Source organism: Osmerus eperlanus, chromosome 1 (genome assembly GCF_963692335.1).
Source record: "Osmerus eperlanus chromosome 1, fOsmEpe2.1, whole genome shotgun sequence".
NCBI lineage: Eukaryota > Metazoa > Chordata > Actinopteri > Osmeriformes > Osmeridae > Osmerus > Osmerus eperlanus.
In genome coordinates this window covers 14152451-14167973 of record NC_085018.1, presented here as the reverse complement: position 1 = coordinate 14167973, position 15523 = coordinate 14152451, and the positions used below count along the sequence as shown (strand labels likewise).

General features: G+C 49.2%; 1 protein-coding gene across 1 annotated transcript in view; it reads right to left on the bottom strand.

The window, feature by feature from the left end:
- igsf21a (immunoglobin superfamily, member 21a) overlaps positions 1–15523 on the bottom strand; it is a 124295-nt gene that overhangs the window by 1002 nt on the left and 107770 nt on the right. Inside the window, exons 6-9 of the mRNA XM_062461676.1 lie at positions 14763–15252; positions 8920–9020; positions 5666–5858; positions 829–867 (exon numbers count right to left, since the gene is read on the bottom strand). Coding sequence (XP_062317660.1) covers positions 829–867; positions 5666–5858; positions 8920–9020; positions 14763–15252 — 823 coding nt within the window. The remainder of the gene's footprint in view (positions 1–828; positions 868–5665; positions 5859–8919; positions 9021–14762; positions 15253–15523) is intronic.

Sequence of the window (15523 nt, the reverse complement as noted above, 5' to 3'; positions counted from 1 at the left end):
CAGTGTTCACCAGCTGTCTGACCGGTATGCCAGGCATGTCTGCAGCTCGGCCGCCGCGCCGCTCTCAGCCTTTTGCGCTGACCTGATTCTGTCCTTGCTGTGGCACACCTGTGCCTGTGCCCGCCTCAACATTTGCATATTCAAATTTACATCAGTGAGATACGCCAGGGAGGGAGAGTGGGAGATAGAGAGATATGGAGAGAGAGAGAGAGAGACAGAGAGAGAGAGAGAGAGAGAGAGAGAGAGAGAGAGAGAGAGAGAGAGAGAGAGAGAGAGAGAGAGAGAGAGAGAGAGAGAGAGAGAGAGAGAGAGAGAGAGGAATTAAAGAAAGAAAGACAGGAAGTAAGGAAGATAACTCTCCTCTCCGTCTGTGGCGTCTTCTGACAGTCCCTCATCTTTACATATGATAATCTGAAGAGCAGCCAACGAGCCAGCACAGTGTGTCTGAACCAACCCTCATCTCTCTCTTCTTCTGGGGAGATTGAAGTGGTGAGTCACTTAAGGAAGATTCTACTTCCTGGAACATCCCGGACTGAACTGCTTTCAGCTTGTCTCTTCTGAAGAAGAGTATGAAGGACCGACTGACAGACATGTTAGGTCTGTCAGTCTAACAGACATGCTTAGTCTTTCAGTCTAACAGACATGCTAGGTCGGTCCCCAGCGCAATCACTCCATGTCGCTCCATGTCCCAACAGTGGCTTAAAAACGCGAAATAGCAACCGTCGGGGAAACTAGTTAAGTTAATAAACCATAATCTGGAAGGTTTTATGTCTTCCAGTGAGGAGAGATGTGTTAGTGGGTGAGCAGGGTTGTATGAAGGATACTCACTGGTTGGATTCTGAGTGTTCTTCATCATGGCTGGGTTTTCTATAAAAAGAGAGAAACAGAAAGGGAAAGTGAGAAAGGGGAAAAAGAGAGAGCGATGGACAAAGAGAGAGAGAGAGAGAGAGAGAGAGATAGAGAGAGAGAGGGGAGGGAGGGAAGGAGGGAAGGAGGGAGACAGAGAGAACTAGAGAGGGTACAATTTCTGGGGAAATTGTAGGGTGTGCTTGCTTGCGTCGGTTGCACAGGGGTCCGTTTTTGAATGACATTTTTACAACTGATATTTCTGTATATTTTATATAAAAATGCATACTTATTATTTATAAAGATGACATAGATTTAAAAGCATTTTTTTTTGCTGCTCATTTACAACTGAAAATACGAGTGAAGTGTAGAATGAAATAGATGTCTTCTCATTTCCCCTGCAAGAGGCAGCCTCATCGTTGAAACAAAACGAATAAATTTGGCAGACAGGTGTACAAATTGACCTAATCTCTATGACTTAAACATCCTTTTAAGTGTTTCCCTTCTCGTGATATTTTCATGCATTTAGCCTACTCATTGCATTCATTCATTAATAAAGAACCCCCTTTGAAGATTATTCTACGACGTTACTGGCAGTAGAAGATGGAATCGCGATTCAAACAGTACCATCTGCTAACTGAAAATATGCACCCCAAAACGTAAATAAGCTTGACATTTATTTAGTGGAAAATCGCTCATTCATAAAAAGCTCACTGGTAGCGATCATTGTCAGTAACAACGCAAAATGCGATATAGCCCTGTGTGGAGAAGCTGCCCCGGTAAATTGTACTACTACGGTACAGTACTAGACTAGCGTTACTGCTGTGTTCGTCTCGGTAGCGATTGCGTTGGTTGAATTGTTTTTAACGTTCCGTTGTACGGTTTAGGCTGAAATTAATTATTTTCATGAACAGATTGACAAAGTTTAGGCTGGGGCAATGAAGTTCAGGTTAGTAGTTAGATAGACTTTTGATTTAAGTAAGGGGAGTGCCGAACATGTTCTGTCGCCGTTTGACTTCCTACAGCTGTGTAGATGTTTTTGTAGTGTCTCGCGTAGGCTACAGCGTTGCAGTGATACACTGGATTGAAACCACAGGTAATGATAATTTCACCCACAAATCGTTTACTTGTAATCTAATGTCATAATAAATCCTACAACGAAAATGTATATGTGAGGAATGTTTATTTTAACGATTGAAAACAGATACATCATAGACCACTGTAGTATGTGTTGCCCGGGCAACACAGGCTAACGTCATGATGCTAATACTTCAGTGACATAGTAGACTACTGTTTCCGAAAGTAGATGTACTTCCTTAATAATATCAGCTTATATTGTACATTACACATCACAATTGTGTGTCATATCACAAAGTAAAATGAGTAAATAGTTATCACCCTGGCCTCTTTGCTTGTGGTGTTTCTGCAGCTGCCTTGCAGTAAAGCTATAGTTAGCCTAGCTATCCCCCAAGTTAACAGATGCAAAACGAATGTTCTGCCAAAGGTAGTCACGCGTGTTTTCGTGACGTTAGTGACGTAGTGACGTTAGTAACGTCAGTGACTGTGGCTAGAAAATTAGCCACCGTTAGCTTCAATTTTCGCCACAAAAACTTAACTTCAGCCTAAACCATGCAACGGAACGTAAATTCCAATAGAAGCAACTCAATCGCTACCAAGACGAAACTTTTGACACCTACTTTGTCTATGTAGGCCAAATATTGACTGAGTTTTAGGGGGGCAAAAAGAATAATAATAATAATATATATGTGAGAGAACCAATAAAGAGTGAGAGAGAGTCGGAGAAAGAAAGAAAGAAAGAGAGAGAGAGAAAGCGAGAGGGAGGTGATGTGGCACAAAAGCATTATTGAAAGAGATTGAGGGATAGGGTTGAATATAGAACATAAAGAGGGTTAAAATTGCGATGAACTCTATGTTGCCAGTGCTGCCGAGCACTGAAAGAGGTTGCAGTCTGATGAAGATTGCAACATAGCTAAGCTTTAGGAACTATGTTCCTAAAGCATCTGGCTTCACCTCGCCTCCCCTCCCAGTTATCACTGGGACCGGGGACCCGGGGCTCTCTGCTGTCACCAGACCAGAGCCCCAGGGGGTGACAGGTTTACAGGGCAGCATGGGAGAGAGGCAGAGTGAGAAGGTGTCTCTCCTGCCCCTCATTCACCTCCATCAAGGCACTAAGGGCTTGCGAAACAAACATAAAAAAAACACAAATTCCGCGATTATTCTTTCTATGACAACTTCCGTTGCTTAGATACTGGCGTGTGTGTGTGTGTGTGTGGGGGGGGGGGGGGGGTGCATCCACTAGCAGTTTTGTACACATCCACATCCACAAGTGTTTTCCCCACTCAGGGGCCCGAGAAATCAGTGGGGGTTCTGTTCCTCCACACACTCATAGTCACTCCACAGCAATCAGGCAGGGTATTATCTCTGAAGGTGGCTGGAGATGCACATCATCAAGCCACAAGCACTGTACTCTCCCCCAGCTTGGAGAGTCTCCACAGCCAGCCGCTCATTACACCCTATTATTACTGATCATGTGTAATGAACAGTTTGCCAAGTGAGCTGAGGCCCCCCTCCCCCCATTCTTCTAGCCCAAATCCCCCCCCCCCCCACCCCCCAACTTCCTCCCACCACCACACCACCCTCCCTCTCTCCTCCCACTACTCCCCCCCACTGTCCTCCGTCCCTCCCAACCTTCATTCTCTCAAACCTGCCACTGCTCCACCACAAACCCCCCCTCCTCTCCCCCTACTCTCCTTCAGCCGTGACGAGATCCCCTCACAAAACGCCACCCGTCCCTCCCCACTCTACACTCCCTCCCTGTCCTCCTCGCCCCCCCCGCCCCCCCACCCCTCTCTCCCCCAGAGACGAGTGTCTCGTTTCAAGGCCGCGGGGACGGGAGACGGCGCCAAGGTCACTCAATCACCATCACCCCTCTCCACCCCCCCCCCCCCCCCCCACAGCGGGAGCAGATGAGCCGCCTCGTCCCAGAGACGGATGATGTCCCTGGCCGGCCACGCGGGGCGAGCCCACCTGAGGGAGGAGGAACCTGGGTGTTAAATGGCCATCAGTGCTTCTCCGGGCAAAACACTCTCCAAGGTAACACCTTCCCAAAGTGGGCCTTGGATTTGGGCCCAGCGACTTGGACTCTCTCTAAACCTGGTTCCACAGGTGGGAGTCAAGGTGGGGATGTGTCACATGATTGGCAGGTCGTTCTTAGTCCTCATTATGGCAGTGAAGGGAGATGACTGTAGGAAATTGACTTCTCTCTGCCGAACAGACCTCCGCTCATGGCTCAATGTGCACGTGCGTGTGCGTGTGTGTGCGTAAGGGTGTGTAGGTGTGTGTCTGTGAGGGCGTGTGTGTGCACATGCTGGTTTTTATTGGTGTGTTTGATCACGCGTGTGCATGCGTTTGTGAGTTTGCATGTGCACGAATGTGTGCGCGCGCGTACTGTCAATTGCTCAGTGTGTGTGTTTGCATATTGGATGCCAATCTCCAACCTTAGCTGCTACCATCCCTTATATCCTTATAAACCCATACATGTTGAGTCTTCAAATGCCACTGGCTCAAACCAGCACTACTTAATTCCCTTGCATCCCTGGTTTGACTGACACGGGCTACGAGACAGGCAGAGAAGCCAACATCCTCACTGTGCTGATGAAAACCGGGCGGCGTTCCCCCGCTGATTGACACCTCTCAGCTCTCTGGAAGCTTCCGAGCTGGGAGGGCCTCGGCAGTAAACAGCGAGGCAGACGCAGACGCACTCAGGTTGGGATAGGCTCTGCCAGCGGTGTCAGTCCTCACAGTACCACCGGCCAAACGTTATGTCTCCGGGCCGTTCATGAAGTCAGATGGACGGTTATGCCCGCGTGAGGAGAGGGCGAGGAGTGAGGAGGGGGGTGTGGGGGGGTCGCCGTGCCGCCGCACGCTGGGTCCCGGACAGCAAGCAGTGTCGACGGCTGCGACACTGAATCTGTTATGGCCGCTTTGATGTGGTGATTAGCAGCGAGCGTTTGAAGTCGGAGGGCGGGGGGGGGGGAGGAAGGAGGGGGCTGAAGGAGGGGAGGGATAAGGGAGGGGACGGAGAGAGGGGCAGATTGTGGGAGGGTAAGGGGGGTTTAGGGTGTGAGGGGGGGTGGGGAAGGAAGTTGGAGGATTGAGGGTAGGGGCTGGGGGAGAGAGGGGGGAGTACAGAATGTGTGTGGGACCACTGGGGCTGTTAGATCTCTGGCCACAGAGATCAACGAGTCATTAGTCACTTTAACCAGCTTTTGACAGCGTGGTCTGTGGAGCTATCTCTTATTAAATGGGCCACTCGTGGTTTCATATTAATAATTCACATCTACAAATGACCACATCCGTCTCTAAAATGCTTTCTATAAACATGAGGAGAAACGTGACATGGTAAATGCACAGCTGTCCCCCTGAAAACCTACTGAGATGCGGACGAGAATCTTAATACCCATCGAGTTCTACAGCAGGTCCAATGCAGGTTGGGCTAGGTTAATAATGATGTTAATAATACATTAGCAGACGCTAATTCATTTGTATCAGACGCAACATAAAGAGGACAATATCACCCTGCAATCTCTTGATCGACAGCCAATCGCTCTACCACTGAGCTAAAGCCAACCATATGGTTTTGAGAGTGATGATGGTGCAAAAGGTGACACTCAGGACGCACGTCTTACTGGTGATGGACGAGGGACTGCTGAAATTGTATTAGCATGTTTTTAATGTCATTAAAGCGCCGTCCAGATGCTGCATTAAGGGCTGACCTCGTCAGCGGAAGGCCACCTACCAAAGACGATGAGGCGCGTGTGCGTGTCGGTGGAGCCCAGGGGGTTTTGGGCCGTGCAGCGGTACATGGAGCCGTTGAGCTCGGCCGGCACGCGCTCCAGGATCAGCTCCTTGCCGTCCTTCTCCATGCTCCCGTCCAGCAGCCGCCCCCCCACACGCGTCCAGGTGAAGAGCGGCTCGGGGAACACCTCGTTCTGTACCCCCGCCGGAGGGAGAGAGAGAGAGAGGGAGGGACAGAGGAGGAAGAGAGAGAGGGAGAGAGAGAGACAGCGACAGAGAGAGACAGAGAGAGAGAGAGAGAGACAGAGAGAGAGAGAGAGAGAGAGAGAGAGAGAGAGAGAGAGAGAGAGAGAGAGAGAGAGAGAGAGAGAGAGAGAGAGAGAGAGAGAGTGTGAGGGGGAGAGGGCCGGGTGAGAGGGCAGGGAAGACTCACTCTTTGCCTCCTCCAAGAGATTAAGAGCAAAGGAAGCATGAATAATACACGCTCAATTTCGCCCTAATGCAATGGCAAGTTAACAGCATGCATTAATAATCAACACTACATTTGCAACAGTTTTTCCCACCATCTTTCTTTGGCTATATCTCCAGAGAGTCTCCTGGTTTTAAAAATATCTCCCTCCCAGGAACCATATTTCATTCCTATCAACGTCCTGACATGTTAGTAGAATATAGAAGGGCTACTCGTCTGCACCCAGCTCTCCGGAACGAAGGGAAGGAGAGAGGGTGGGATACAGCTAAGGAAAGAGGGAGGGAGAGAACGAGTGAGAGAGGAAGTGAGAGAAAGAGAGAGGGAGAGAGGGAGGGAGGGAGCTTGGCTGCTGGAACCTTGGAGTAGGCTTGTGTGCCACCTACTGGATAGACTCTCTTTAAGTTCATAGATAGCCAGGAGACTGTCTAGTCCAGAGGGTGGATAGACTAGGACTAGGCCCGACAGATGGCTAGGACTAGGACTAGGATTAACAGATGCTAGGACTCTATTTTCGGCCTAACAGAGAGCAAGGACAGCTCTGACAGACGGCACAGGGCTAAGACGACATTTAACAGAGGACTTAGTCACTTCCCAATGTAGTCCTAGTCTTAGGACTAGGACTACATTTAACAAAGGACCTAGCACTAGGATTCGTTCCCAGCTTTACAGACAAGATTTGACATAGGACAAAAGCAGTAATAAGTTGATAAAAGGAGTGACACACCAGGACATTGGGGTATCACTTCACACATGGTCAAAAGAATACTCGACTATTCTTCCGTGTTTGCTGTGAATCCATTACAAGGAGCTCGTTCCTGTCCGTGTCATCTGCTTAGCTGGAGGTGCTGCAGCGTGCCAGATGAGCTGCAATTACGCCACCGTGTCTGGAGCTACACTGGCGTTTGTTCCCGAGGACAGGAGTGATGCAACACAGTGTAACTCTGATGAGAAACATCAGCTGGAAACTGAGTGGGTTGTCTTCCTCAACAAATGTGAACAGTGACCTCACATCCTGTCTCTCTCTCTCTCTCTCTCTCTCTCTTTCTCTCTCTCTCACACAGGACACAATGAAGAGGCCTAATCAAGTGTCCAGTCTCCCTGATGAGTTGGTACGCTATCGCTCCTGTGATTTGTCTAACCTTTCAGAATGGCGAGTCTGAGGGGAGAACGCGGAGCTCTGAATTCACATCATGAAATGGGTTTGTTGGTTCCAGGGGAGTCTCGTGGTGAAAAGGTCACATCATGATAAAAAATACTGAAAGGTCTGAGTAGGACCTTCCTGTCACGTATCCCCAACGGCCTATCAGAGCCCAAATCTAAGTGCTCTGCACAAATGACAGAGTTTCGCCCTGCCTCTCCACTTTCCATAGCGATTGGGCTCCAATGTGGAATGACGGCAGAAACTCAAACTCAGCCTCCATACTGCACCATAAACACACTCCACAATGACTGAATTTCTGAAAACAATAAACCATAGGGGATAGTGATATATTTTGTTATCGAACTATGAGAAGGTGGGAGAGGTAGAACATGCGTCTCCACACACAATCTTATCTACAGTTGAAACCACAGAGCCATGGTCCAGCGCGGGATAAGGGAGATTGGTTTATGCGTCAGTCTCCATGCACTGTTGCATGCTGTTCACAGATGCCTGTTGCCGAAGGGCCAAATTGGCAGAAATGACACAGTCAAGCCCGTTTATAATGACCATTCTTAACACTATTCAGAGGGAAAATACACTTCAACGTAAGGGGGGGGGGGGGGGGGGGGGGGGCGGTTGGGGGGGATACACATATCCACCCGTCCTCCCAAATGAGAGTTTTACATCTGCCCAGTCTATTAAATACAGTAAATACATATTCACCTTCTTAGTCAAGTAGTAAATGTATACATATTAATCTTCCCATTTTGCCCTAGTCTGAAGGTTGTACTAATGCTGAACAATGACAGAACCAGTGTCCAGAAGATGTACTACCAAAAAAAAAGGTTTAACACACACACACACACACACCAAACCCTAATCATGGCCAGAACCTTCTGAAGCAGTCAGTGGAAAGTAACAAAGGAGCTTTGTGCACTACTCCATTAGCGTGTCCTATCAGGGATTAGCTCCATCTTTTGCACCTGGCTGACTGGACCAGACAGCACCCATGTGTCATCCACGTCTCCCAGATGGAGATCAGCCACACGCCAGTCTCGCTGCTGAGAGAGTCTGCTTTGGCAGAGGAGAACAGTTCCGCAGAGACAATCACTGCCCGGGCTGGAGCCCTGTCCTGCTAACAGGAACATCCTGTCAGACTCGGGTGCACGTTGGCTCGCAATGCCTGTTGCGCATTGTTGTAATGTCAGCGAGAGATAGATGCTGTGGCTGTCCATAAACAACAAGGTTGTCAGTGCAGGTATTGTTTTTCACTGGGAAATTGTCATGCCTTGAGGCATTAAGAAAGTACTCACTGTGAAAAAGCAGATGGAAAAAAAGAAAGAAGAATATTTCCCCTGCAATGGCGTATTCAAACCCACACGCTCACTGAAAGTATCAAACCTGCACTCAAATAATGAAAAGCCCACACAGACACACAACTCAACACAATTCCGATCAATAGGGTGAATCATTTGTAATCTCTACTGTACACTGAGCAGACAGGCGCTTATGGTGCATACACCCTCACCCTGCAAGAATGGCCACTATATCAGAAACCTCCACAGGCTTGACCGTCCATCTGGGGGTCCCCTCCTATCCCAGACTGTGCTCGGCCCTCCGGTTTCACATACCCCCATGCACTTACCCCTGGGGATCCTACCTGGAAGCCTTGGACGGTGATGCGCACCGTGTCCCCTACCTTTGCCCTGGTGGGAGTCATCAGGAGCTTGGGGCCCTTAGGGGCCGCTGGGAAACGAAAGGAGAGAAAGGGGGAGAGACAGAGAGAGAGGGGAGAGAAAGAGAGAGACAGTGATAGAGGTGGCGGTGGAGAAAGAAAGAAAGAGAGGTGGGGGAGAGATAACGAGAGAGGGACCGAAAGGGGAAGGGGAGAGAAAAAGACAGAGAGTAGGGAGGGAGAGAGAGAGATACTCATTATACAAGGGACCATGAGGAGACTTTGAAGGAAGGCTAGCAGGCACCTGTTTTGTCAAAGAAAGAAGGGGAAGGAAGGACACAGAGAGGCGAATACAATTTCCTGTCAATTAAGGTCATGGGCCGAGAAGCTAGGGACCTGCAGGTCCTTTCATCAGCCGGGCCTGGACCGGGCTCATTCCCCCACGGAGAGAGCACCGACTAAATTGGGAGGATACGCATTACTGGAGGAGTATCAGAGTGTGTCATGAGGAGTGTGGAGGCAGAGAGATAAGGAACACTCAGAGAGATAATTCCCCTGTCATGGTGCAGATGGGCGACACCGGATGGCTTTCATTTGGGGTCTGCTGAAACAATGGATGATTCACGGGTGTAGGGAGTGAGGATGTGGGGGAGGGAGGAAGAGGAGAAAGGGAGGGGAGGGGGGGTTGTTTCGGAGGTGCTAATAATTAAAGACCTGAATTGAGTGAGCGATTTGCGTAGGGGTTTCCACTTTAGTAGGGTAAAACAAAAATCCAGTAAGGCCGGGTGGTGTCCTCTACTGTTTGTTACAGTGAGACTGTGGAGTTATAATGGATATAATAAGCTGGCCCCTCACACACACACAGATAAACACAGTATTGCACGCTAGCTGATTCCATGTTACACAATGAGCCAAGCACTGGTGATGAGATTGGAGCACTGGGAAATCTAAAAGGAATTAATCTTTCCGCAATATTTCCGCATACTGTTTATCTAGCTGGGACTTCCACAACCAATCCGATTCACGCTCTCATTATAAATCGTCATGTTTGTGTTTTCACAGCAGAGCTAAACAAATAGGATGAACAACTAAAATAAACAGCGCGGGAGTCCCCTGGGTGCTCACCGGTAAAGTGTGCATGCTATGTAGGCTGAGGCCTAACCACAGGGGCCCGGGTTCAAATCCATGTCCTGTCGCTCCTCACTATCTCTCTCCCAATAAAGTCAAATGCCCAAAGTATTATATATAAAATATTAAAAGACCTAGCTTTCACCCATCAATCAGCTCACGGGTACCTAATGAGGCCCACAGTCTTCTGAGGGAGAAGACACCTACTGTGCATCAGGCTAATGGATTATCACTTCTGTTGTCACCCTGGTGGAGGGAGGGAGGCAGGCCACACATCAAGGTCAGAAGGGTCCCATACGGATAACAGGAAGTCCTTCATCACAAACAGGAAGTCCTTCATCACAAACAGGAAGTCCCTCCTTTGTCCTCTCTCTCTCTCTCTTTGTTTTCCAGAGAAAATCATGTGCTTATAACACTGGAGACAAGCGGTACTCCGCAGAGATAAACAGTTTGTCAACGTCTGACAACCATAACAAGTCGTTGTAAAGGTTAAACGACAATCCAAAATTACATTTGATGACTAATTTGTGCCACTTTGGGTGTTAACAGGGACATATACTATATGGACAGGAAGTCTGGAGGGAAAACATAAAGCCATGAAAGGACCAAGAAACGTTATTGTGTTAAAAAAAATACCAGTAGGAAACCTGGCATTCGTCTTTCTCCTGGCATTCTCCAAACTTAAAATACACACCAATACGTATCAAGCGATATGAGCAATTTGTATGCAAATGTCCTCAATTCAATACTGAAAAGGGTGTCGCTTGGCCAGCTAGTTTAAGAGTGGAAAAGGAGGCTAAATCGTCTGTTTCCCACCTCCCACGATCGGAAGGGTATTTTCAGTATTGGTGTCATGGCGTCACTGAGAGAGCTGCGGCTGGCACAGAAGGGAGGGGACTAAGGTTGGATTCTGGGAGGCGCTCCAACAGTGACAGTTGGTGTCCCACGTCATTGTCACCTCGGTGCAGGGCGGCCGGCGTGGTGACTGAAAAGCTACAGCTCCTCTGGGGCCTCACAGGGACAACTAGGAACACTGGTCCTCCAAGGCACCAGGATACACTTAGGAAAAAGGTTGTCGGATGTATTATATCATACATTCTGACAGTATTTTCTCAAAAACTTAAGCCAAATGATTTTAACAGTGGGCATTTTTACATTTTGGGACACTTTAGTTTAAGTCGGAGCTACCTCACGGAAATGAGTCTCTGCAGGTTGGGATGTCTGGGATGTCTGACATCCGCATGGAGCAGTTAGCATGCTAGCAGCACACTCGGTCACCACACTGACATGACCCCAGGTAAACAACTGTGTAGCGGCATCATAAATGTAATCCAACCCACTACAAGCCAATCTGCCCTCTGAATTGCCCTACTTGGATGGCTGCAGGTGGCCTAAGGAAATCAGACCAGAGTGGAGTCTGCTGTATTAGCTGGTTGACTGGTTTCACTGAGAGGAAGAAAGTGGGGGCTCACAGACTTGCGTGCACAGACCTGGCTGCTAGTTGGACCATTGCACTGTCATTAATCCAACACTGTATAATTCCTTCGCCTCACAAGCTAGAGTGGGTTTCTTAAAGCAGCATACAAAGAGAATGATGAATATGGAGATGAGCCTCAGGTGAACATGAACTCATACAAAAAACACAGACACACACACACACACACACACAGCCACATGCATATACTGTCACAGACACACATACATAGGCGCACAAACTCATACAGACACACGCACACACACATAGACACATGCACACACGCATAGACACATGCACACACACATAGGCACATGCATACACACGCACACACACATGCATACAGACACACGCGCACACATACATAGACACATGCACACACACATAGACACACGCACACGCACACACACACACATAGACACATGCACACACTCATACAGACGGACACATACACACTCACACAGACACACGCACCCTTGCATCCTCACTCTAGCCTCCCTGAAAGCGAGCATCTGCTCTCTGATTATCATGGTCTGGTGGGGCGATGACGGGTGTGTGTGTGCGTGCGTGTGTGCGTGCGTGGGTGCGTGCTATCATCTCTCAGGGCCCTACAGGAGAAGATCATTGCTTTTTTCCCCTCCTTTTGATGCTGCTGAATAATAGACACCTTGGCCCATGCAAATCCAAAGATCGGAGCCCGGTTGAATTATTGAGATGTGGCGGCCTGATGAATTCGGAATGGGAGCGGTCGGAGAAGAGCGGCTCGTCGCGCGGGGCTCCCGGGCCTGGCGCCTGCAGCTCTGCGGCCCGTCGCGCGGGGCTCCCGGGCCTGGCGCCTGCAGCTCTGCGTCTCTCCTGGCACCGCTCCATTTGCAAGGCAGGCACGGATAAGGAGCTCATGAATATTCCTGAGTTGTAATACAACATTGGTGGGTTGTCAGCCTGTCGCTCCGTCTCGGGTGGCAATATTAAATCGGTGAAAGATTTATTACTTATGAGGCAGCGCGAAGACGTCCTCTTCATTCCAGGGGCCACAGCTCACCTGAGAGAATCCGGCTAGCTGTGACTACAGTCTGACACATCCCCGGAGCAATTAGTCGGATAGAACCACAGCGAGATGATCCGCTCACACAGAGAGGAGGAGGAATTCCTAAGGTGTTCCTCTTTATGTAATCACATTTAATCAGACTTGAATAACATGGAGAATCATGGCTTCTTTGTGTGTTAAACACTTCAATGCCGTATTGTATGTGTTTGTGACATGCGACGGATCGAGACGTGGGCCTCGTCTCCTGTGTGCGTTGGCCCACGATGCTACAGTACGGCGGGGCTTTAGTTACAAGTCCTCGCAACCCACGTTAGGTGTGCCTCCAAGCAGGTGTGGGAATGCTTTGAATTTCAAGTGCGCTCCAATTAAAATCAACAAATGCCCATTTTCTGTTCTCTGTTCTGAGGGTGGCGCAGAAGAGGAGTCTGAAGAAGCTCCATCCATCTCTTAAAAGGAACAAAGGTACTGGTAAATTAATGTCTTGAAACGCAGCGCTGAGAAGTCTTGTCAAAATATGAAAGTGGCTGACAGTTTAGGGCCCACTCCCTTCTGGGTGCGTCGCGCGCTTCCTCTCTTTGCCGTAAAGTAAAAGTGTTGAGGAGCTGTTTAGATCATCATTGCACCATTTTGTCCTAAGATGACAGCGCCTATCAATGGATCATTGTTTATTCATGCACATGTGTGCATGTTTGTGCGTGTGTGTGAGTGTTACATCACTGTGAGAGTTCTCAAAGTGCACGTAGCATGGGGACATGGCACAATAGGAACCAACAAACCGCACCGAGCGTGGGGATTTTCTTGATTTCAACATTTTTACATTCGAGTGAACTATTTTACTTTTTAATCAGAGAACTCAATCCGGTTCTTGGCTCTTTGCTGCTGTTTAGATATATATTTATAGTATTTAGTTTTTGGAACTGGTGTGACATAGGCTGGGGCAATGTGTGATGCATCAAATTAATTTGTCTACATGGGGGGGGGGGGGGGAGTTGGATCTTTATCTCTCTGTTCATTTGCCACCTTTGTTTTCCAGAGCGTCCATTGGCTGTTTGTCTGACCCGTGAGAGGGGCTTGACGTGGAGCGACCGAGAGAGAATCCGACCCGGAAACTGTGGCGTGGAGGAGATGAAAACCACAAGGTTCACAAACAACGTGACGTGCCGGTGATGTGAGTGATATATAGACTAGCGTGTTCCACAACATGAATGAGCAATGGTTACTCCTCTCCCTGCACTCCATTCCCAACCTTTGGCCTCCCACCATCCACCCCTCCCATCTTCTCTGTGAAGCTTTAATATCTCTGTTTACCATGTCAGGCCTGCACTGCTTGCCTTCAACAGCGCAATGCCGACACCATGGTTTTGAAGTGATAATGAGATCTGCTGGAATCCATCTTTGTTTCAGAGCATTAAAAAGAAAACAGCCTCTCTCGAATCCTTCTCTATAAAAGGTTAATGGTGAATTTCCTCCAAGAAAGGAACCTCAACATAGTATGTTCAGTAGCTTCCTTTTCTTTGATGCTTCACAGTACAACAAACGAATAAGAATATCACTGTGGTTCCACCTGTTTTTCTCCTTGAAAGAAGAGATGTGAATGTTTAAGGCCTTTCTCTGGGTAGACGGAGAACAATGTCAACGTGTGATGGTGTTACAGAGAGAGTGAAAGGCGTGTTAGACAGGCTCTAGTACTTTGTGTCACTTGCTCAATGCCATCACATGGCCTGTGTATTTAAATTCTCATTTGACTTACCTAATTCGGGTCGACTTTTTCAATAACGCCTGTGAGTTAACTCAATCTAGCAACAGACAGCTCGATGAATTGCCCTGTCAGTCACTTTGAGTTTTGTGTTCCCCGCTAAACTTGCAATCTGCCAGGCTGTTACGCCATTAAGCATCAAATGAAGATCAGTGTCTTTCTGAGTAGGTATGTGAGGAGCGTGCAGGGGGGCCGAGGCCATTCAAGGTAGGGGAGACGTGGAAGGAGAAGGGGTGGGGGGAGGAGGGGGGTGGAAATGGGTGGGGGAGGGGAACAGAAAGGCAGTGAAGGGATGGAGGGAAGGGAAGGCGTGGGGCAGGTAGGAAGTAAATGAGCACGAAAAAAAGAAGGAACGAGACCACGTGGAAAAAAGCCAATGGAGGGGGTTGGTCTGGTGGTCTACTCACCCAGAGTGACCTCAGTCTGCATGGGCATGGACAGAGCCGGGTGCTTGACCTCGCAGCTGAACAGGGCGTCGTTGTCCAGCTGGGGGTTGAGGGTCCACGTGAGCCTGGCCTGGACCAGGACGGACCCGTCACTCTGGGGGATGTGGGTGTGGCTGAAGTAGTACAGAGGGTCGGTGCTCTGAACCCAGCGGGGGAACTCGCGGCTCACCACCGTCTCCGGGATGACCTCCGTGGCGGGGCTGGGCTCGGGTGCCTGCTGGCCCTGGGTGTGGCTGCCCCGGGCCGGGGTCTCGGTGAAGAGGCGCGTGGGTCGGCCCTCGGGGTCCAGCAGGGAGAGGGACCTCTGGAGTTTGGTGTCGTCCAGGTCTCGGCTGATGAGGGGGCGGGCCCCACGCACCCCCGCCGAGCCCCCGCCCGCCCCCTCCTCCAAAGCCGAGGGGTGGATGTAGGAGATTACCTCTATCAACTCCCCATCACGCTTGAAGTACACCTGAGAGAGACAGAGAGAGAGAGCGAGATGAGAAAGATGGAGAGTCAAGAGACAGATAGAGAGACAAAGAGGGAGGTAAAGTAAGAGAGAGATAGAGAGAGATAAATAGAAGTAGAGACAGAAGGACAGAAAGAAGCAGAAAGACAGAGGAGAGCGGGATTGAAAGAGAGAGACAGATAGTCAATGAGAGAGAGACAGTGACAGAGAGTTAGAGAAAGAAGTACACAGAAGAGTCAGAGCCCGTTAGAGGCAGACACCAAGGCAGAGGCAG